This window comes from Rattus norvegicus, chromosome 3, assembly GCF_036323735.1.
Source record: "Rattus norvegicus strain BN/NHsdMcwi chromosome 3, GRCr8, whole genome shotgun sequence".
In the NCBI taxonomy this organism is placed as follows: domain Eukaryota; kingdom Metazoa; phylum Chordata; class Mammalia; order Rodentia; family Muridae; genus Rattus; species Rattus norvegicus.
In genome coordinates, this window is record NC_086021.1 from 67052185 (window position 1) to 67075617 (window position 23433).

The 23433-nt window shown below is 38.3% G+C and overlaps 1 protein-coding gene across 6 annotated transcripts in view; it reads left to right on the forward strand.

Moving 5' to 3' along the window:
• The window catches only part of Slc4a10 (solute carrier family 4 member 10), a 316713-nt gene that overhangs the window by 1260 nt on the left and 292020 nt on the right, over window positions 1-23433 (forward strand). For 3 of the 6 annotated variants that reach the window (XM_006234277.5, XM_006234282.5, XM_063283269.1), the window contains exon 1: window positions 21375-21824. The exons of 1 other annotated variant lie outside the window; for it this stretch is intronic. In XM_006234277.5, coding sequence (XP_006234339.1) covers window positions 21777-21824 — 48 coding nt within the window. In that variant the 5' untranslated portion in view covers window positions 21375-21776. Of the gene's footprint in view, window positions 1-21356; window positions 21825-23433 lie in introns of those variants that run through there. 2 more of the 6 variants (XM_006234283.5, NM_178092.2) reach the window with 2 other exon arrangements.

A 23433-nucleotide genomic window follows, 5' to 3' on the forward strand; every position in this document is an offset into this window, starting at 1 on the left:
AACCAAAGAGTACGCATGGAGGGACCCATTGCTCCAGCCGCATACATAGCAGAGGATGGCCTTGTAGGGCATCAGTGGGACGGGAGGCCCTTGGTGTTGTGAAGGCTCGATGCCCCAGTATAGGAAAATGCCAGGGAGTGGCTGAGTGGGTGGGTGGGGGAGCACACTCATAGAAGAGGGGAGGGAGGATGGGATGGGGGTTTCCAGAGGGGAAACTGGGAAAGAGGATAACACTTGAAATGTAAATAAATAAATAAATAAATAAACAAACAAACAAATAAATAATAATAAGAAGAAATGGACCATGGCAAGGTTGAAAGAGAATCTAGAGAGGAGAGTAGCAGGACACCAGTGATGGGAAGGAGAAAGTGGAGAAAATAGTGGGTGAATATTAGGGAGGGGGAAGGAAGACAATACAGAAATAGAAGAAGGGAGAGAGACAAAAAAAACAAGCAGCAGAAGACATGAGGAAAGCACATTATATGTTTAACTAATCAAAGTCAAACAACCTGGCTCAGGTCATTAACACTGCAGGATTTCTCACCCTGACGCAGAATTATCACTCCAATTATTTTCTGTCAAGAAACAGGAGCACATGTTTCTTCTCTGAATGAAGTTGGAAGAAGTTTTGCTATAAATAAAGCACCATTGCATACATCATTGTTTTAGAAATACTGTGTCTTGATTTTTAAGTAAGTTTACAATTTTTAAATTTTTTTAAATTTTTAAAATTTTATTGAATATTTTTTATTTACATTTCAAATGTTATTTCCTTTCCTGGTTTCCCAGACATAAGCCCCCTATCTCCTCCCCCTCCCCTTCTTATATAAAGGTGTTCCCCTCCCCCTTACCCCCGGACATTCCCCTACACTGGGGGTACAACCTTGGCATAACCAAGGGTTTCCCCTTCCACTGGTGCCCCCAACAAGGCCATCCTCTGCTGCATATGCAGCTGGAGCCATGGTTCTGTCCACGTGTGCTTGTTGGGTAGTGGCTTAGTCCCTGGAAGCTCTGGTTGATTGACATTGTTGTTCTTATGGGGTTGCAAGCCCCTTCAGCTCTTTCAGGCCTTTCTCTAATTCCCCCAACAGTGGTCCTGTTCTCAGTTCAGTGGTTTGTTGCTAACATTCGCCTCTGTATTTGACAGGCTCTGGCTGTGTCTCTCAGGAGACATCTATATCCAGTTCCTGTCAGCCTGCACTTCTTAGCTTCATCAATCTTATCTAGTTTTGGTGACTAGACTATATGGGGCACATGTGGGGCAGGCTCTGAATGGCCATTTATTCAGTCTCTGCTCCAAACTTTGCCTCCATATCCCCTCCTATGAATATTTTTGTTCCCCCATCTAAGAAGGAGTGAAGCATCTGCACTTTGGTCATCCTTCTTGAGCTTCATGTGGTCTGTGGATTGTATCTTGGGTAATTCAAAATTTTGGGCTAATATCCACTTAAAATACTTTCTGAGTTTGTATAAATGCTGAATGTAGATGTGGACATCATAATTTTTGTGCTAATTAGACTTGGGATAAACATTTTATTTGGTTACCTAAACAAATTAAAGATCAGTTAGAGCATAATGTAAAGTGTGTGTTGTTGAGGCAGGTAGTCCTGCTTTGGAGGCTTACGAGGCTGCGTCAAGGTGCATGAAGGTCAGCAAGTTGTTCCACTTGGGTGCAGTTCAGTTTTTAAGTATATCAGTTGATATAAAAACATATTATTAGGGTTGAAATTAAGGTTAAATTACTTAATTATATAAAACATTTAGTATGCCATGGGATGTATCCTGAAGAATAAAACCATGGTGGATTTTGTGTTGTTGTTAAACAATGCATATAGCACATTGGTTAATTTAGGATGTATATAATATTTGTCATTTGCTAAATTATTAGTGATATTTAAGGCAAATAATTTTCTTTCTTTGTTTTTTGACTTGAGGTAGTGTCTCCCCACTTAGTTCTGTCTGTTCAGGTACTACTTGCTCTGTAGACCAAGCTGGCTTCAAGCTCAGAGGTCCACCCGCCTCTGCTCCAGAGTCCTGGGCTTTAAGGACTATGCTACTACACCAGGCTCAGAAACTTTCTTTTAAGAAAGATACTGTGTTGGGTAAAAGAAAATATGAAAATCAAGCTACAATAAGTGATACACAGGCCACTTAATATAAACACCTCAATTTGAAAATACAGAACACTTATTCTCACCCAACTTATTAGATTAGAATCTTTGAATATGGAACCTACATAAAAGCATTCATAACAACTCAGATATAAGCTCACTATGGGTAAGTTCTAGCGATTCCTTTATACAAGCTAGATAGCGTAAATAATATCTATCTCTGTGTCTATATATGTATATCACTCTGTTGAACTTATTTCAATACTAAGGCAGTGAATGCAAATGTTCTTCCTTAGTTTGAGAGCCTGTTAGCATCTGTGTTTTGTAGATGGGATTTCAAAGTCATAGTAGTGATGTCAATTAATTTATTAATTTTACTTTAAATCTCATTTTAATATTTAAATTATTTATTTTTTGAAAATTCATACAGGAGTATGGTATTTATATTGTTTCCTTGCCTCTTTATCTCCATTTCCAGTCCTCTTCTGCCCCTCCATTCCTTTCAAATTTATGACTTTATTTTTTAAAATTAGACACACACACACACACACACACACACACACACACACCTGTCGAGTCTATTTAGTATACATGTGTTCAGAGCAAACCACTTGAGATTCAAATAACTTATCAGGGAGCCTGTAGCTTGTCATCTAGAGATGGGACCTTGTGAAACTTCTGCCCATGCTAGCATGGAAACTTGTGTGTTCAAGTGTGTCATGTTTTCAGGAATAGGCTCTTACCTTCAAGTTCTAGGAGGCATCCAAGGGCAATGGTGTTGGTGTATATTGTTTTGGGAGTTTTTTGGAACGCCCGTGACCAACAGCCTGAAAGAATTCCTGTGCCTGGCATTATGTGTTTTGTTGTGGCATTGTGCTCTTGAGGTGAGCATTAACACCTTGTGTGGTGTAATTCCATTTAAAATATATATACACCATATACCCATGATATACCACATGGGTGATTATATATATATATATAATTTTAACATAAATTTATAATATATAATATAATTATATAATGCCTCTTAAAATACATTTATAAGACAGTGTATTTTCTTCTGGCTTATCAAACAACTTTTGTATTAATCTTTCCTTCTTCTCTTTGTGTATTACCTTCCTCCTCACTTCATTATTATTTGATAAATTATGCTTCTGAGTATAGTTTAATATTCACTTAAATAATATTTGTAATAAATTTAAATACTTTTGGCTTTATTATTTCTTTAGTTTTGTTTCAGAGACAATTAGTTTTGAGCTAAATAATTAGAAACAAAAGAAAAGTAAATAAAAAACAAGAAATAGAGCTCAACTTACCATGCTTCTGTGTCTTACAGTATCAGCTGGCTTTTCTGTCCATGTGCTATGAATATGGTATGGCTTTCTATGTTTTTGCATTGCCTATACCATGTATTAGTAATGTTTTGTCTCATATATATATGAAACTGGTGCTTCATGCTTTAAATTTCTATGCTTTAAATTTGATTCAGATGTCATCTTTCCTGAGGTGTCATCCTTGATATTCCCTTGCCTTCACTTTAATTCTTTTGTAGACCTATGACATCACACCATCCTTCGACATGTCTGAATATTCATATTCTTTCCATACGGTAGCCTCCGTGGGGAATACTTTTGTAGTTTTCCTAGTGCCTGGCATAATATTGTATACATAGGCATTATTCAGTAAATGAATATACCAACACCAGTCTTTGCTTTATTTATGAGATACTTACATTCCTGAGAAATACTGAATACTTAAGTAAACATTAATTTTCTCACAATAAATTTTTTTAAAAACAGTTTTTTCTGTTGTTAAATTATGACCTGATATATTCATAATAAAACAAGATAATATTTTCTATCATAACCAAGTTCAAAGTTATTTAAGTGTCATTATCCTTTATTTACTCATTGTGTTTAATTCTTAGGAGTGAATGATGCAATATCAAATCCAGTTGAATTTCAGGAGATTAAATTCAGATTCTGGTTCCAAAGAGCATGGTGAGGAAAGCTGAAGACCCAAGATGTACACTACAAAGGCTTCTCTAGAACTGGAGAGAGGAAGAATTGGAAATGAGTAAGACATTTATTTCCAACGTACTCTTTTTTTTAAATGTTTAATTTATTTATTTTAAAGATTTATTTTTTTGATCTTTATTAACTTGGATATTTATTTACATTTCGATTGTTATTTCCTTTCCCGGATTCCAGGCCAACATCCCCCTAACCCCTTCCGCTCCCCTTCTCTATGGGTGTTCCCCTCCCCATCCTCCCCTCATTACCACCCTCCCCACAACAATCACGTTCACAGGGGGTTCAGTCTTGGCAGGACCAAGGGCTTCCCCTTCCACTGGTGCCCTTACTAGGATATTCATTGCAACCTATGAGGTTGGAACCCAGGATCAATCCATGTATAGTCTTTGGGTAGTGGCTTAGTCCCTGGAAGCTCTGGTTGGTTGACATTGTTGTTCATATGGAGTCTCAAGCCCCTTCAAGATCTTTCAGGCCTTTCTCTGATTCCTTCAACGGGAGTCCCATTCTCAGTTCAGTGCTTTCCGGCTGGCATTCGCCTATGTGTTTGCTGTATTCTGGCTGTGTCTCTCAGGAGAGATCTACATCCGGTTCCTGTCAGCCTGCACTTCTTTGCTTCATCCATCTTATCTAGTTTGGTGGCTGTATATGTATGGGCCACATGTAGGGCAGGCTCTGAATGGGCATTCTTTCAGTCTCTGTTCTAAACTTTGCCTCCCTATTCCCTGCCAAGGGTATTCTTGTTCCCTTTTAAAGAAGGAGTGAAGCATTCACATTTTGGTCATCCTTTTGAGATTCATGTGTTCTGTGCATCTAGGGTAATTTGAGCATTTGCACTAATATCCACTTATCAATGAGTGCATACCATGTGTGTTTTTCTGTGATTGGGTTACCTCACTCAGGATGATATTTTCCAGTTCCATCCATTTGCCTATGAATTTCATAAAGTCATTGTTTTTGATAGCTGAGTAATATTCCATTGTGTAGATGTACCACATTTTCTGTATCCATTCCTCTGTTGAAGCGCATCTGGGTTCTTTCCAGCTTCTGGCTATTATAAATAAGGCTACTATGAACATAGTGGAGCATGTGTCTTTGTTATATGTTGGGGCATCTTTTGGATATATGCCCAAGAGAGGTATAGCTGGGTCCACAGGTAGTTCAATTTCCAATTTTCTGAGGAACCTCCAGACTGATTTCCAGAATGGTTGTACCAGTCTGCAATACGACCAACAGTAGAGGAGTGTTCCTCTTTCTCCACATCCTCGCCAGCATTTGCTGTCACCTGAGTTTTTGATATTAGCCATTCTGACTGGTATGAGGTAGAATCTCAGGGTTTTGATTTGCATTTCCCTTATGACTAAAATGTTGAACATTTCTTTAGGTATTTCTTAGCCATTCGGCATTCCTCAAATGTGAATTCTTTGTTTAGCTCTGAACCCCATTTTTTTAATTATTTACTTGAGTATTTCTTATATACATTTCGAGTGTTATTCCCTTTCCCAGTTTCCGGGCAAACATCCCCCTCCCCCATCCCCTTCCTTATGGGTGTTCCCCTCCCAACCCTCCCCCCATTGCCGCCCTCCCCCCAACAGTCTACTGAGCCCCATTTTTTAATAGGGTTATTTGTCTCTGTGCAGTCTAACTTCTTGAGTTCTTCATATATTTTGGATATAAGCCCTCTATCAGTTGTAGGATTGGTAAAGATCTTTTCCCAATCTGTTGGTTGCCATTTGTCCTAACAACAGTGTCCTTTGCCTTACAGAAGCTTTGCAGTTTTATGAGATCCCATTTGTTGATTCTTGATCTTAGAGCATAAGCTATTGATATTTTGTTTAGGAAATTTTCTCCAGTGCTGATGTGTTCGAGATTCTTCCCCATTTTTTTTTCTATTAGTTTGAGTGTATCTGGTTTGATGTGGAGGTCCTTGATCCACTTGGACTTAAGCTTTGTACAGGGTGATAAGCATGGATCGATCTGCATTCTTCTACATGTTGACCTCCAGTTGAACCAACACCATTTGCTGAAAATGCTGTTTCTTTTCCATTGGATGGTTTTGGCTCCTTTGTCAAAAATCAAGTGACCATAGGTGTGTGGGTTCATTTCTGGGTCTTCAATTCTATTCCACTGGTCTATCTGTCTGTCTCTGTACCAATACCATGCAGTTTTTAATCACTATTGCTCTGTAATACTGCTTCATTTTACAGATAGTGATTCCTCAAGAAGTCCTTTTATTGTTGAGGGTAATTTTAGCTGTCCTGGGTTTTTTGTTATTCCAGATGAATTTGCAAATTGTTCTGTCTAACTCTCTGAAGAATTGGATTGGTATTTTGATGGGAATTGCATTGAATCTGTAGGTTGCCTTTGGTAAAATGGCCATTTTTACTATATTAATCCTGCCAATCTATGAGCATGGGAGATCTTTCCATCTTCTGAGATCTTCTTCAATTGCTTTCTTCAGAGGCTTGAAGTTCTTATCATATAGATCTTTCACTTGCTTGGTTAGAGTCACTCTGAGGTATTTTATATTATTTGGGACTATTGGAAGTATGTCATTTCCCTAATTTCTTTCTTGGCTTGTTTCTCTTTTGTGTAGAGGAAGGCTACTGATTTATTTGAGTTAATTTTATACCCAGCCACTTTGCTGAAGATATTTATCAGATTTAGTAGTTCTCTGGTGGAACTTTTGGAATCACTTAAATATACTATCATATCATCTGCAAATAATGACATTTTGACTTCTTCCTGTCCAGTCTGTATCTGTTTGATCTCCTTTTGTTGTCTGATTGCTCTGGCTAGGACTTCAAGAACTGTATTGAATAAGTAGGGAAAGTATGGGCAGGCTTGTCTCATCCCTGATTTTAGTGGGATTACTTCAAGTTTCTCTCCATTTACTTTAATGTTAGCGACTGGTTTGCTGTATATGGTTTTTACTATGTTTAGGTATGGGCCTTGAATTCCTATTCTTTCCAGGACTTTTATCATGAAGGGGTGTTGAATTTTGTCAAATGCTTTCTCAGCATCTAATGAAATGATCATGTGGTTTTTATCTTTCAGTTTGTTTATATAGTGGATTTCATTGATGGTTTTCTGTATATTAAACCATCCCTGCATGCCTGGGATGAAGCCTACTTGATCATGATGGATGATTGTTTTGATGTGTTCTTGTATTCGGTTTGCAAGAATTTAATTGAGTATTTTTGCGTCAATATTCATAAGGGAAATTGGTCTGAAGTTCTCCTTCTTTGTTGGGTCTTTGTGTGGTTTAGGTATAAGAGTAATTGTAGCTTTTATATGTGATCTTTTCTATTAGTTGAGCCTTGTTTTATGATGAAGAAAGGAAGAAACAGTGACAGATAGCAATTTCAAATGAATGCATAGAGTGTGAAAGTAGAAAGTGACAGTTTTGACACAGCCCGAGTGAAATAGCAGAAGTACACCTTTAGGTAATAATCAGTTTAACCGCAGAATTTATTTAGATATTATGTCTTCTAGATAAGGACTTCCATTTCATGATTATAAGGTAACACTTGCTTTTATAAACAGAAAGGAACTATTCCCATTACGTTCAGAAAAGACAAAAGTAGGTAATTGTCGCGCGCCTAACGTCTCTCCAGCAAGAACGATGACGCGCGGACACCAGGATCCTTCTGCAGCAAAGTGTTTATTGCATCTTAAAGAGGAAGAGACCTGGGGCCCAGAAAGGCGCTGCTTATAAAACCCTAGCACGGCGCGTCCACGCCTGACTGGTTGCTTACCCATGATCTCACTGGCACGCCCCGGGGTGGGCAAAGACTTGGCGTGATCACACTCTTGTACATGCGCACACAGCTAGTTTCCTGAAAGGAAGTCAGGCTGGCGCAGCGGAAGCCAGCGCCATCTTGTAATGGCAAATGCTATCGCGGCTTTCCACGTGGGGCACAGCGGAAGCCAGTGCCATCTTGTAATGGCAAATGCTATCGCGGCTTTCCACAGGTAATGCGTGCCAAGTGTGGAGGTGACTGTCTCCAGTGAGTGAGGTTATAAATGACTCTTTGTCTGGTTTCTATATCATTCTTGATTTTCCTGGCTAAATATTATCCTTTAGGTTTTATTTCCTTTCTTTCCTAGCACATTAGTTACACAGTACATCCCTAGTTAATGATCCTCTAGTAAATCCAGACAGCTCATTCGTGATCAACATAATACACGGAAAAGTCACAATTTTCTTCTTTTATAGATTCAGGTAACACAAAATATGCAAGTCTTTATTGAAATTTCTAGTAAAATACCATCCTAAAAGTATTTTATGGTATGCTAAAAATTAATTTCAGGTGAGGTTTTGTATTCATAAGAAAATAATCCCATTTTTAAGTAAGTAATCAGAAAACATATTTTGAAATTCTCTGACAATTATAGTAAAATTAGAAAAAATATTCAGGCTATTTATATTCTTTTGTATATTACATAAAGTTTCCCTGGATATTGTATATAAAAATATATAAGAATATTATTCACTAATAGTTTGATTCCTAATGATCAAGTGGAGAAATTTTTGAGTATTAAATTTTTCCCTTTGTTAATTTAATAGTTGTCATCTTTGACAGATCACTTCAAACCCATTTAGCTCTAATCCCTCCAGTAATTGGCTATAGCCAATTTTATTTAACCAATATGAAATCAAGGAAAAGGTTTGCACAAGAAATGCTTGTAACATGAGAAGTCACTTGTGGGCCTAGTCCTTTGGGTATAGAATCTAGCATTATAATGCATAGCATCAGGTCTTCTGCGAATAGAGCCATGTCTTATTTGTTTCAATGTAGTTTCTAGTGCACAATAGCATTTTAATTCTTTTCTTTTTAATTAGATATTTTATTTATTTACATTTCAAATGTTATCCCCTTTCCTGGTTTTCCCTCTGCAAATCCTCTATCCCATCCCCCCTTACCCTGCTTCTATGAGTCTGCTCCCTCACCCACCTACCCACACCCACCTCACTGCTCTAGCATTCCTCCACACTGGCTATCAAACTTTCACAGGACCAAGGGCCTCTGCTCCCATTGTTGTCAGATAAAGCCCCTTCAACTCCTACAATCCTTCTCCTAACTTCTCCATTGGGGTTCCTGTGATCAGTCCAATGGTTGGCAGCATCTGCATTTGTATTGGTCAGGATCTGGCACAGCCTCTCAGAAGAAAGCCTTTTCTGGCTCCTGTCAGCAAGCACATCTTAGCATCAGCAAGTATATGGGTTTGCTGTTTGCATGGGGAATGGATCCCCAGGTGGAGCACTTTCTGAGTGGCATTTCCTTCAGTTTCTGCTCCACTCTCTGTCCCTGTATTACCTTTAGACAGAAGCAATTCTGGGTTTAAATTTTGGAGATGGGGGATTGACTCCATCCCTCACCTGAGGGACCATGCCTAACCTCTGGATATGGTCTCGACAGGGTCTTCATCCCCTTTGTGGGGTATTACAGCTAATGTCATCCTGGTGGGGTCCTAGGAGGCTCTTCGTTTCCTGGCATCTGAGACTTTCTGGTTACTAACGCCAGTTCCCCATCCCCCATTGCTACACACCTCTGTTCAATTTCATGACCCTCTATATATCATACCCATCTCCTCCCATATCTGATTCTGCCCTCTTTTTCCCCTCTCCCTCCTTTCTTCCTCCCAAGTTCCTCCCATTCTCTACTTCCCTTGATTATTTTATTCTCTCCTCTAAGTAGGACCGAAGCATCTACCCTTTAGTCTTTCTTCCTCTTGAGCTTCATGTGGTCCATGAGTTATATCATGGGTATTCCAAGCTCTTTGCCTTATATCCACTTATCAATGAATACATACCATGTGTGTTCCTTCTGTGACTTATACAGGATGATATTTTCTAGATACATCTGTTGCCTAAGAATTTCATGAAGTCATTGTTTTTAGTAGCTGGATCATATTCCATTGTGTAAAAGTACCATGTTTTCTGAATTCATTTCTCTGTTGAGGGACATCTGGGTTGTTTCCAGTTTCTGGCTATTATAAATATGGCTGCTATGAGAATAGTGGAGTATGTGTCCTTATTACATTTTGGAGCATCTTTTGCATATATGCCCATAAGTGGTATAGCTGGGTCCTCAGGTAATGCTATGTCTAATTTTCTGAGGATGCACCAGGTTGATTTCCAGACTTGTTGTTCCAGCTTCCTATCCCACTAGCAATGGAAGAGTTTTCCTTCTTTTCCACATCCTCACCAGCATGTTGTCACCTGAGATTTTTATCTTAGCCATTCTGACTGGTGTGATGGAATCTCAGGGTTGTTTTGATTTGTATTTCCCTGATGACTAAGGATGTTGAACATTTCTTTAAGTGCTTCTCAGGCATTCCATATTTTTCAGTTGAGAATTCTTTGTTTAGCTCTGTACCCCAATTTTAAATATTATCTGTTTTTCTGGAGTCTAACTTCTTGAGTTCTTTGAATACATAGGATATTAGCTCTCTCTCAGATGTAGGATTGATAAGGATCTTTTTCAGTCTGCTGGTTGTCTTTTTGTCCTGTTGACAGTGTCCTTTGCCTTACAGAAGCTTTGCAATTTTATGAGGTCCCATTGGTCGATTCTTGATCTTAGAGCATAAGTCATTGGCATTATATTCAGGAAATTTCTCCCTGTGCCCATGTGTTTGTGGATCTTCTCCACTTACTCTTTCACTGGTTTCAGTGTATCTGGTTTTATGTGAAGGACCTTAATCCACTTGGACTTGAGCTATGTACATGGCAATAGGAATGGATCAATTTACATTCTTCTACATGTTGACCACGAGCTGAACCAGCACCATTTGTTGAAAATGTTGTCTTTTTTCCACTGAATTGTTTTAGCTCGTTTGTCAAAGATCAAGTGACCAGAGGTATGTGGGTTCAATTCTGGGTCTATTCCTTTGATCTACCTATGTGTTTCTGTACCAATACCATACAGTTTTTATCACTATTGCTCTGTAGTACTTTTTGAAATCAGGGATGGTGATTCCCCAAGATGTTCTTTTCTTGTTGAGAATAGTTTTCATTATCCTGTTTCTTTATTTTATTTTTTTGTTATTTCAAATGAATTTGCAAATTGCTCTTTCAAACTCTATGAAGAATGGAGTAGGAATTTTGATGGGAATTGCACTGAATCTCTAGATTACTTTCAGCAAGACGGCCGTTTTTAGAGTATTAATACTGCCATCCATGAGCATGGGAGATCTTTTCATCTTCTGAGGTCTTCAGTTTCTTTCTTCAGAGACTTGAAGTTCTTGTCATACAGGTCTTTCACCTTTTGTGTACAGTCACCCCACGATATTTTATATTATTTGTGACTATTATGAAGGGTGTTCTTCCCCTAATTATTTTCTCAGCCCATTTATCCTTTCAATAGAGGAAGGCTACTAATTTGTTTGAGCTAATTTTATATCCGGCCACTATGCTGAAGTTGTTTATCAGGTTTAGGAGTTCTCTGGTGGAATGTTTGTGGTCACTTAAATCATCAGAAAATAGTGATATTTTGACTTCTTCCTTTCCAATTTGTATCCTCTTCACTTCCTTTTGTTGTCTGACTGCTCTGGTTAGGACTACAAGTAATGTAGTGAATAGGTAGGGAGAGAGTGGGCAGCCTTGTCTAGTCCCTGATTTTAGTGGGATTGCTTCAAGTTTCTCTCCATTTGGTTTGATGTTGGGTACTGTTTTGCTGTATATTGCTTTTACTTTGTTTAGGTATGTGTCTTGAATTCCTGATCTTTCCAAGACTTTAATCATGAAGGGGTGTTGAATTTTGTCAAATGGTTTCTCAGCATCTAATGAAATGATCATGTGTTTTTATTTTTTTTGAATTTGTTTATATAGTAGATTACGTTGTTGGATTTCCATATATTGAACCATCCCTGCTTCCCTGGGATGAAGCCTACTTGATCATGATGGATGATTGTGTTGATGTGTTCATGGATTCTTTTTGCATGAATTTTATTGATTATTTTGGCATCAATATTCATAAGGGAAATTGGTCTGAAGTTCTCTTTCTTCGTTGGATTTTTCTGTGATTTAGGTGTGGCTTTGGAGAAGTAATTGGGTAGTGTTCCTTCTGTTTCTATTTTGTGAAATAGTTTGGATAGTTGGTATTAGGTCTTCTATGAAGATCTGATAGAATTCTCTACTAAACCCATCTGGTCCTAGGCTCTTTTTGGTTGGGAGACTTTTAATAACTGCTTCAATTTCTTTAGGAGTTATGGGGTTGTTTATCTGTTCCTGATTTAACTTTAGTACTTGATATGTGTCAAGAAAATTGTCCATTTCCTCCAGATTTTCCAGTTTTGCTGAATATAGGCTTTTGTGGTAGGATCTATTGATTTTTTTGAATTTTCTGATTCTGTTGTTATGTCTCCATTTTCATTTCTGATTTTGTTAATTTGGATACTCTCTCTGTTCTCTCTTGTTAGTCTGGCTAAGGATTAATCTGTCTTGTTGATTTTCTTAAAGAACCAGCTCCTGGTTTTGTTGATTCTTTGTATAGTCCTTTTGGTTTCTCCTTGGTTGATTTCAGGCTTGAGTTTGATTATTTCTTTCACTGTACTCCTCTTGGGTGTGCTTGATTCTTTTTGTTCTAGAGCTTTTTGGTGTGCTGTCAAGCTGTTAATGTATGCTCTCTCCTGTTTCTTTTTGGAGACACTCAGAGCTATGAGTTTTCTCCTTAGCACTGATTGATTGTGTCCTATAAGGTTGGGTATGTTGTGTGTTCATTTTCTTTATATTCTAAAAAGCCTTTAATTTCGTTTTTTATTTCTTCCTTGACCAAGTTAACATTGAGTAGAGTGTTGTTAAACTTCTATGTATAGGTGGGCTTTCTATTGTTTTTGTTGTTATTGAAGACCAGCCTTAGTTCGTGGTGATCTAATAGGATGCATGTGATTATTTCTATCTTTCTGTATCTGTTGAGGCCTGATTTGTGACTGATTATATGGTCATTTTTGGAGAAGGTACCCTGAGGTGCTGAGAAGAAGATAAAGAAGGTATATCCTTTTCATTTAGGATGGAATGTTCTATAAATCTGTTAAACCCATTTGGTTCACAACATCTGTTAGTTTCTCTTCCTCTGTTTAATTTCTGTTTCCATGATCTGTCCATTGATGCAAGTGGGATGTTGAAACCTCCTACTATTATTGTGTGAGGTGCAATATGTGCTTTGAACTTTAGTAAGGTTTCTTTTATGAATGTCACTTCCCTTGCATTTGGAGCATAGATATTTAGGATTGAGAGTTCATCTTGGTGGTTTTTTTCCTTTCATGAATATGAAGTGTCCATATCTTTTCTGATAACTTTTGGTTAAATAAGTTTTGGTTATTTGAGATTAGAATGGCCACTCCAGCTTGTTTCTTCAGAACATTTGCTTGGATATTTGTTTTTTAGCCTTTTACATTTAGTGTCTTTCTTTGTCTGTGAGGTGTTTTTCATGTAGGCAGCAAAATGCTGGGTCCTCTTTATGGACCCTGTCTGTTAGTCTATGTCTTTTTATTGGGGAATTGAGTCCATTGATTTTAAGAGATATTAAGGAATAATGATTGTTGCTTCCTATTATTTTTGTTCTTACAGTTGGAATTCTGTTTGGGTGTGTCTCTTCTTTAGGTGTTGTTGCAAGGAGATTATTTTCTGCCTTTTTCTAGAGTGTGTTTTCCCTCCTTGTGTTGGAGTTTTTCATCTATTATTCTTTGTAGGGCTGGATTTATAGAAAGATACTATGTAAATTTTGTTTTGTCCTGGAATATCTTGGTTCCTCCACCTATGTTAACTGAGAGTTTTGCTGGATATAGTAGCCTGGGCTGGCATTTGTGTTCTCTTAGGGTCTGTATGACATCTGTCCAGGATCTTCTGGCTTTCATAGTCTCTGGTGATAGTCTGGTATAATTCTGATAGGTCTGCCTTTATATGTCACTTGACCTTTTTCCCTTACTGCTTTTAAAATTCTTTATTTTGTGCATTTGTTGTTTTGACTATTATGTATTGGGAAGAATTTCTTTCTGGTACAATTGTTTTCGAATTCTCTTTGTTCTAGAGCTTTTAGGTGTGCTGTCAAGCTGCTGACATATGCTCTCTCCTGTTTTTTTCTGCAGGCACTCAGCGCTATGAGTTTTCCTCTTAGCACAGCTTTCATTGTGTCCCATAAGTTTGGGTATGTTGTATCTTCATTTTCATTAAATTCTAAGAAGTCTTTAATTTCTTTCTTTATTTCTTCCTTGACCAGGTTATCATTGAGTAGAGCATTGTTCAACTTCCATGTATATGTGGGCATTCTTCCCTTATTGTTATTGAAGACCAGCTTTAGGCCATGGTGGTCTGATAGCACGCATGGGATTATTTCTATCTTTCTGTACCTGTTGAGGCCCGTTTTCTGGCCAATTATATGGTCGATTTTGGAGAAAGTACCATGAGGAGCTGAGAAGAATGTATATCCTTTTGCTTTAGGATAGAATGTTGTATAAATATCTGTTAAGTCCATGTGGTTCATGACTTCTCTTAGTCTGTCTACGTCTCTGTTTAATTTCTGTTTCCATGATCTGTCCATTGATGAGTGTGGGGTGTTGAAATCTCCTACTATTATTGTGTGAGGTGCAATGTGTGTTTTGAGCTTTAGTAAGGTTTCTTTTACGTATGTAGGTGTCCTTGTATTTGGGGCATAGATATTTAGGATTGAGAGTTCATCTTGGTGGATTTTTCCTTTGATGAATATGAAGTGTCCTTCCTTATCTTTTTTGATGACTTTTAGTTGAAAATTGATTTTATTTGATATTAGAATGGCTACTCCAGCTTGCTTCTTCTGACCATTTGCTTGGAAAGTTGTTTTCCAGCCTTTCACTCTGAGGTAGTGTCTGTCTTTGTCTCTGAGGTGTGTTTCCTGTAGGCAGCAGAATGCAGGGTCCTCATTGCATATCCAGTTTGTTAATCTATGTCTTTTTATTGGGGAGTTGAGACCATTGATGTTGAGAGATATTAAGGAATAGTGATTATTGATTCCTATTATATTCATATCTGGATGTGAGGTTATGTTTGTGTGCTTTTCTTCTCTTGTTTTGTTGTCAAGACAATTAGTTTCTTGCTTTTTCTAGGGTGTAGCTTGCCTCTTTTGTTGAGCTTTACCATTTATTATCCTTTGTAGTGCTGGATTTGTAGAAAGATATTGTGTAAATTTGGTTTTGTCATGGAATATCTTGGTTTCTCCATCTATGTTAATTGAGAGTTTTGGAGGATACAGTAACCTGGGCTGGCATTTGTGTTCTCTTAGGGTCTGTATGACATCTGTCCAGGATCTTCTGGCTTTCATAGTCTCTGGCAAAAAGTCTGGTGTTATTCTGATAGGTCTGCCTTTATATGTTACTTGACCCTTTTCCCTTACTGCTTTTAATACTCTTTCTTTATTTTGTGCATTTGGTGTTTTGACTATTATGTGTCGGGAGCTGTTTCTTTTCTGGTCCAATCTATTTGGAGTTCTGTAGGCTTCTTGTATGCCTATGGGTATCTCTTTTTTTAGGTTAGGGAAGTTTTCTTCTATGATTTTGTTGAAGATATTTACTGGTCCTTTGAGCTGGGAGTCTTCACTCTCTTCTCTACCTATTATCCTTAGGTTTGATCTTCTCATTGAGTCCTGGATTTCCTGTATGTTTTGGACCAGTAGCTTTTTCTCTTTTACATTATCTTTGACTGTTGAGTTGATGATTTCTATGGAATCTTCTGCTCCTGAGATTCTCTCTTCCATCTCTTGTATGCTGTTGGTGATGCTTGTATCTATGGCTCCTTGTCTCTTCCTTTGGTTTTCTATATCCAGGGTTGTTTTCAAGTGTTCTTTCTTGAATGCTTCTATTTCCATTTTTAATTCCTTCAATTGTTCAAATTCTCTAGGCTTCTTTTATGTTTATGGGCATCTCTTTCTTTAGGTTTAGTAAGTTTTCTGCTTTAATATTGTTAAAGATATTTACTAGCCCTTTAAGTTGGGAATCTTTACTCTCTTCTATACCTATTATCCTTAGGTTTGATCCTTTCATTGTGTACTGCATTTTCTGTATGTTTTGGGTTGGTAACTTTTTGTATTTTCTTTGTCTTTTTTGTCTGTTGTCTTTCTATGTCATACTCTGCCCCTGAGATTCTTTCTTCCGTCTTGTGCATTCTGTTGGAGATGCATGCATGTATGATTCCTGTTCTCTTTCACAGGTTTTCTAGCTCCAGGTTTGTCTCCCTTTTTGATTTCCTTATTGTTTCTATTTCCATTTTTAAATCCTGGATGGCTTTGTTCAATTCCTTCACCTGTTTGGTTGTATTTTCCTATATTTCTTTAAGGGATTCCATGTGTTTCCTTTTTAAGGGCTTCTACCTGTTTACCTGTGTTGTCCTGTATTTCTTTAAGGGGGTTATTTGTGTCCTTCTAACATCTACTATAATCATTATGAGATTTGATTTTTAAATCTGCATCTTGCTTTCCTGGTGTGTTGGCTCATCCAGGGCTTCCTGTGGTATGAGATCTAGGTTCTGATGATGCCAATTAGTCTTGGTTTCTGTTGTTTAGGTTATTGTGCTTGCCTTTTACGTCTTTTATCTTTGGTATTAGCTGGTCTTGATGTCTCTGACTGTGGCTTTTCCCTCTTGTAAGCTTATGTGTCAGCACTCCTTGGGGACTAGCTCTCTCTGGGCAGAATTTGGGTATTGAAAACTTGGCACAATGTCAGCTCTGGGCCACAGATGGAAAGAAGTCTCCTGTCCCAGGCTACTCCTGTGTCCTGAGGGTCCTGGTAGGTTCCTAGGAGAAGTGTTGGTCTCACCTGTGCTGTCAGGTGTGTCACTACTCTTGGGACAACATCTTTTTTTCCAACATCTTTTTTTCCAGTGGGATTTGGGTATAGAGAGCTGTGGCAAAGGGTCAGCCCCAGGAGTGGATGGAAATCAGAGGTATCCTGTTCAGGGCTGCTTCTCAGTTCCTATATCCTGAGGTCCCTGGGCAGGTCCCTCTTGTGCCAGCTATTTGAACAGAAGTGGTGGTCTTACCTGTGCTTTCAGGTGTGTTAGCACTCCTGGGAGACCAGATCTCCTGGAAGGATTTGGTATGCAGGGCTGTGGCACAGGATCTGCTCTAGGCGCAGATGGAAACTGGAAGGATCCCTTTAGTTCTATTAAATTGAGGTAGTTTGGACTAAGATGCTGTTTTCCAGCCATCAACTAAGAAAGTAGACTGCAAGAATCTCCCTTTAGGATAGGTAAAGACAACATCTTAAAATTAGAAACTTAAAATTGTTCAAATTTCAGGATTAGGAAAACCAGCTATGATGTAAGAGACATGTGGTTTAAACTGTCTCTTTTAGCTTGTACTTCAACACAACTCTAGAATACATTACTTAGTTTGCATATTCTTTTTCTGGTGATTGGCTAAAATTACTATCAAGTTAGAGCCCCAAGGCATGTGTAAAATGAGTTTAAGTAGTGACTTTCCAATTGTGGATAACTGTGTCCCACATTTATATTTTATAGTAGGACTTCTTAGCTTTTCCCATAATGATCAGGATTTTTTTTTTAAGCTGTTAAGAAAACAGTTTTGGTATCTTTTGAGTTGGTTAAATTCAATGAAGTTCTTTGATAGATTTATCTTACAAATCAGCATAATATGTTTTAAATTGCTCAGAACATTTATACTTGTCCTGAAAGACATGGAATTGTTGGGCCAGAGCAAAATGAAAGGGTATAAACAGTGCTGTAATGCATTATCATATGCAAAATATTTTTGAAATATTAGCATAAAATATTTTTAAACTTATTGCCAGCCTAATATTCAGATAATTTACATTAAAAAGCAAGGCACTACTACCAAAGACTATACATGGACTGACCCCGGGCTCTAACCTCATAGGTAGCAATGAATAGCCTAGTAAGAGCACCAGTGGAAGGGAAGCCTTTGGTCCTGCCAAGACTGAACCCCCAGTGAACATGATTGTTGGGGGGAGGGCGGTAATGGGGGGAGGATGGGGAGGAGAACACCCACATAGAAGGGGAGGGGGAGGGGCCAGGGGGATGTTGGCCTGGAAACTGGGAAGGGGAATAACAATCAAAATGTAAATAAGAAATACTCAAGTTAATAAAGATAAAAAAATATAACAAATATGTTCATCCAAGTAATTAAAGATTTAACTTTCAGTAAAAGAAAGAAAAAAAAAAGCAAGGCACTTTGAAGTCCAAGCTAGAAATCTCATACTGAAAAATAACACTGGAAAATAAATCTTTTTATCCAGTATCAATGTTGGTAGTAATTTCTAGAACCCAATGTTTCTTTCAAATACAACCAATATTAGATGGTATTTTGTGAAAGGTAAACAGTGTGTTAACATGAATATCTTACTCCCAGATCTTTAAATAGTAAAAGGAAATAGGAACCGAGAGTACATTGAATGCAGTGTGATCTGTACACTTGAGAGATGCGATGAAACTGAGCTTAGCAAGTCTCAGGCTGCAGGGCAGATCATGGAAGCCAGCTCACATAGAGGTTACTTCTCGTTCCTTACTAACAAATGCATTGGTTAGGATGGGGCAGCTAGAGGTGAGGTTCATTCATGTGTTCTGTAGTGCCTCTTTCTAAGCTGGACTCCAGCTGATCCCTACTTTCATTTCATTCTTTAGAGAGGAAGATTCCACTTTAATATTGCTGGATATGACAGGAAAAATATCACCAGTAAATGCAGTATCTGAAACATAGTAGAATGAGAATAAGTCTATTGTTCCATTCTTGTACGGTGTATAACATTAATTTCTGTTTTGATGAATTGAGTCATACAGTTCTTAACATGATGCTTCCAATTCTGACTGTTAGGTTTCAATAGAATCTTACTGGATTTCTAAACAAGAGAAGCCTATTTTTGATTATCTAGGTCAGTTCTCAACCTTCCTAATGCTGTGACCATTTAATATAGCTTCTCATGTTGCAACCAGAAAATTATTTAATTGCTATTTCATGACTGTAATTTTGCTTCTATTATAAATTGTGATGTAAATATCTGATATGGGGTCATGACCCACAGGTTGAGAACTGCTGATCTAGGCCCAAGGGGAAGTACTTTGGATTAGGAATTACACAGAATTCACTTTGGAGCAATTTTCAAATAGGACACCCCCAGATAATTCATCTCTTGACCTCCACCAAGGTTGTACAGATAAGATATACTCATGTTATTTCAGAGTTCCTTATACAATTTGGAATTTCTCTTCTCTTTTATTTCTCTTTACCCCCAAAATTTGGAAAGCAATGACACTGAGCTAGAAAATTCTTTGTTTTTTAGTAAACACTCTGTGATATAGTGATGAGTACTGTCTCTCCAGCTAGTGTTAGTGTTATACGTACCTCTTCCACTGCAACTTGATTAGAGAATTGATTGGTGCACTGTCTAAGGCTTTGGCTATTAACCTTAAGATATTTTATGAAATAGATATAGTAGAGTAAAATGAGCATAATTTTCTTTTTTTCTCTCATTTTTCCTAGGCAAGTATATGATGCTTTTGATCAGAAATGTATAGAAAGATGGGATTTTTAAAAATTTCATATTATATCTTGTATTATTATTATTTTATACTTTGGGTGTATCTGTGGGAGTTTGTTTCCTCCATCTACTACTGTGTGTGGTGTGAGAATGCAGGTCAGTTCATTAGGCCTGGTGGCAAGCACCGTTTCCTGCTGAGCTGTCTTACTGACCTTGAGCTTTAGCAGTAGGTCTGAGGAACTCCATTGCACTGGTACTTTTAGTAGAATAACCTCAAGCAATGGCGTTCCAGCAAAGCATGCTCACCATTGATTAATACATATTGTAGAAAAATGCTGATTTATAGGATTTAAATAAAATTAAATAAAATTTTGTTTTTATTTTTATACTTGAAATTAAGAGTCAGACTTTTCTTAATTATATTCAAATTAATTTAGAAAATATATAAATTGGGTGACTTAGGATTACTTACTTGAATAAAAATTAGTGCTCAAAGATATTTTTATTATTTTATCCATGTAAATCATTTCTGATTGATTTTATGGTTATTTGTGTGGTAGGAAAACTTACTCAGCAATTTGTTATAGGAAATCAAGTTGAGCCCACTTTAGTGAATTCCTATTCAAACGTCTTGTGATTCAATTCCACTGTATCATCTAAATGTACTATGAACAGAACAGTTACATTATACGTTGCCGTATAAAAACTAGTAGCTTCTATAAAGCAATAAAAACTTATTTTAAGACTTGTATTGAAGATGAGAAAGTTACATGTAATTTCATCTGCAATGAGAGATATATAAACTTTAGTGTATTATTAGTGTTGTTTTTTGTAAATTCCTGCCAATTAAAGATTATAAAATTTGGTGGGGTTTTAAGTTTACTATAAACTATAGTCATGATTTTCAGTTATCCTCTTTTAACTCCTAAAAGACTTTTATTTTTATATACTTTTAACTTTTATATTCTTAGTCTGAGGTCCAGTGATAGATAGATTTCATTAAAGTAGAAACAGTGCTGGCTCACACCCCTAATCTCAGCATTTGGGAGGAAGAGACAGGAAGATGACCAGTTCAAGCCTAGCCTTGGCTACTTACTGAGACACTCTTCCCGAAGACTTAAGAGATGGACGTACAGCTCAGTGGTAGCGGGACGTACAGCTCAGTGGTAGCGTATTTGCCTAGCATATCCAAAGCTTGGGGTTTGTCTCCACATTCACAAGATAGATCCCAAGATTAATTTCAAGAAACATGTATGGGAAATTAATCCCATAACTATTTAAAAGAATGTGTATATAGACCATCACCAATTTCTTTTTTCTAACAATGTTCTTTGACTTCTCACCTTCAATGAATTATTTCAAGTAGTTAAGGCAAGGAATATGTGCCTAGGTTACTCATCAGATTTGCTACCCTTTTATTGACCTTTAATATTTCTTAGTCATTGCTATTGTCAAAATGTTTTACATCCCTTCTCTTTTTGGAGAGGCAAATTTTAGGGGAAAAAATCTTATTTTTAATTAGTGTATGACTTACCAGTTTCTTACGATTTAAACATAGAAAATGTCTATTTTACTAATTTATCAACAACTTACATTTTCAAATTAGTGTATAGTTTAAGCTCACTGACATTCCAATTTTGAAGTCATATTACCTCAAATATTATACTAAATGATAGTAGGTAAGAAAACTCCTATTAAGACTTTGCGTTGACATCACCATACTTAAACTGTTATTTCCTAAAGGATTCTGGAGTGCAGTGAGTGCCTCAAGGTGTCAAAATCAGACTGAGCTGGTTAGAGGCCAGCACGAACTCATTTGTATAAGAAGTTATTATCTCAGGCAAAATTCTCAATGCCCTTTGGACTTGTACATTGTCGGCTGTACTTTATACAAGTATCCAGGTGTGGGCAGTGATTCAGGGCTCGAGTGATCTCTCTTACCGGCCCAAGGATCCAAGGCAATCAGTGCAAAACCTGGCCAGCAGCCCGAGTGAGTAGGAGCCATGTGACTCTGGTGAGTTGGAGTGTGCAGTTGCCTCCTGCTTCAGAGCTACCTGATCCGAATACTAAGCAGAGCGAGTGCCGGGCTGAGTGGAAGACACCGAAGACACTGCAGAGCAAGGTGCTTTTTCCAGAGGTGTTACAGAACATGGAGATTAAAGACCAGGGAGCCCAAATGGAGCCGCTGCTGCCAACGGTAAGAGACATCCTGCTGTCAAATAGATTAACCGCTTGGCTGCTGAACCTGTCAGGCAAGTGGTACACTGCTAGGTGCTGGCAGAGTGTACTTTTGGGGTGGTGGATAGCTCCCACAACATATAGACAGGGTCTCCTCCCATCTCCAGAGACCGAAATGCTTAAAGCAGAGCACATGCCTTTCCCCCCCACCTTCTCAATATGGATGCAGTATGGTGATGAAATGTCTCATGTTTGTTGCTGTTTGAAGAAATGGCTAGGGTTTAGCAGCAGGGACAGTTGTGTGTCTTTCTCTCTGCCTGCTATTGCTTATCTTTCTGTATCCGAAGATTTGCAGTGCCGACTCAAGCCCCTGCAAAGAAACCCACCCCCACACTCTCATCCTATTTAGCCCTTAATACATTTCTTCCTGTGCTCCATCCTCAGGCAGTGAGGTGAGGGAATCTGCTGCTGTTGAAGCTCTAGAGACTTAGTCTCAGCAGAAAGCAGGAGAAAAGGGTCGTGGTGTGTGTGTGTGTGTGTGTGTGTGTGTGTGTGTGTGTGTGTGTGTGAGAGAGAGAGAGAGAGAGAGAGAGAGAGAGAGAGAGAGAGAGAGAGAGAGATCTGTCAGTATCTTTCTCAAAGGGAAGTGCCATAGTTCATGCACGAGGAAGGTATGCGCTTTTGGCAGACAGGAATACTGTTCACATATGAGTATCCGAAAGGTTCCTGAACTGTCATTTGGCATTAGCCCGTTTGTTTATCGCTGGGGTCCGTCAGCCGCCTGCTTGATTTAATATTTGGAGTGATTGATTTGCCTGTCTTCTACACAGTCCCTGTCTGGCGCACAGACTTTGGACTTCAGGCAGCATCCCCTTTAGTCTAGGGCAGCTCAAGGGTAGCGTGGATGGGGGGGGGGTTGTCAGTATTTACATGGTGAAGGAGAGATGCTGAACGTTAGCTCCTAGCCTTCTATCAGCGTGATCATAGCTCAGAGCAGCAGAAATCTCCGCAGACCAAATCATATAAAAGGCTGTTTTAAGCTCTCCTGTTGTGACCCACCTTGCAGACTAGGATCGCTGTAAAATGTCCATTTCCAATCCGTACTCATCTTTCAAATACACAGTTAAATGATATCCTAGAAGGATAGAACAATTTCTGGGCCACTGATTTAGGGCCTTCGGCAGCAGCCGGGTTCTAATGCTGCAAAAAAAGCTCCCGCTTTGCTTCCTGCACCAGCTGTGGCTACTGAGCATGCCCAGTGTTCCCCAGGACGCCAGGTTTGGATAGGGAGGGAGCGGAGAGGTGGGAAGAACACCAGTGTCACCAAGAAGAACAGAGCCTAAATTAAGAGCAAGGACAGTGGGGGGTGGGGGATGTGATTGGGGCAGGGGGAAGGATGTCAGATAGTCGGCCTGCATAAACCTAGAGCCATTGTGTGTGTGTGTGTGTGTGTGTGTGTGTAGTGTTGAAAAAATGAGTAAAAGATTTGTGTACCAACTTAACTTGAATAGATACATAAATTCTGCTTCTGTGGTTACTCTGAATAATAATGTTAATAATACCTGGGGCTGTTCTGTGAACGACAGGAACTATACACAGGAATTACAGCTTGAGATTTAGGAAAGATT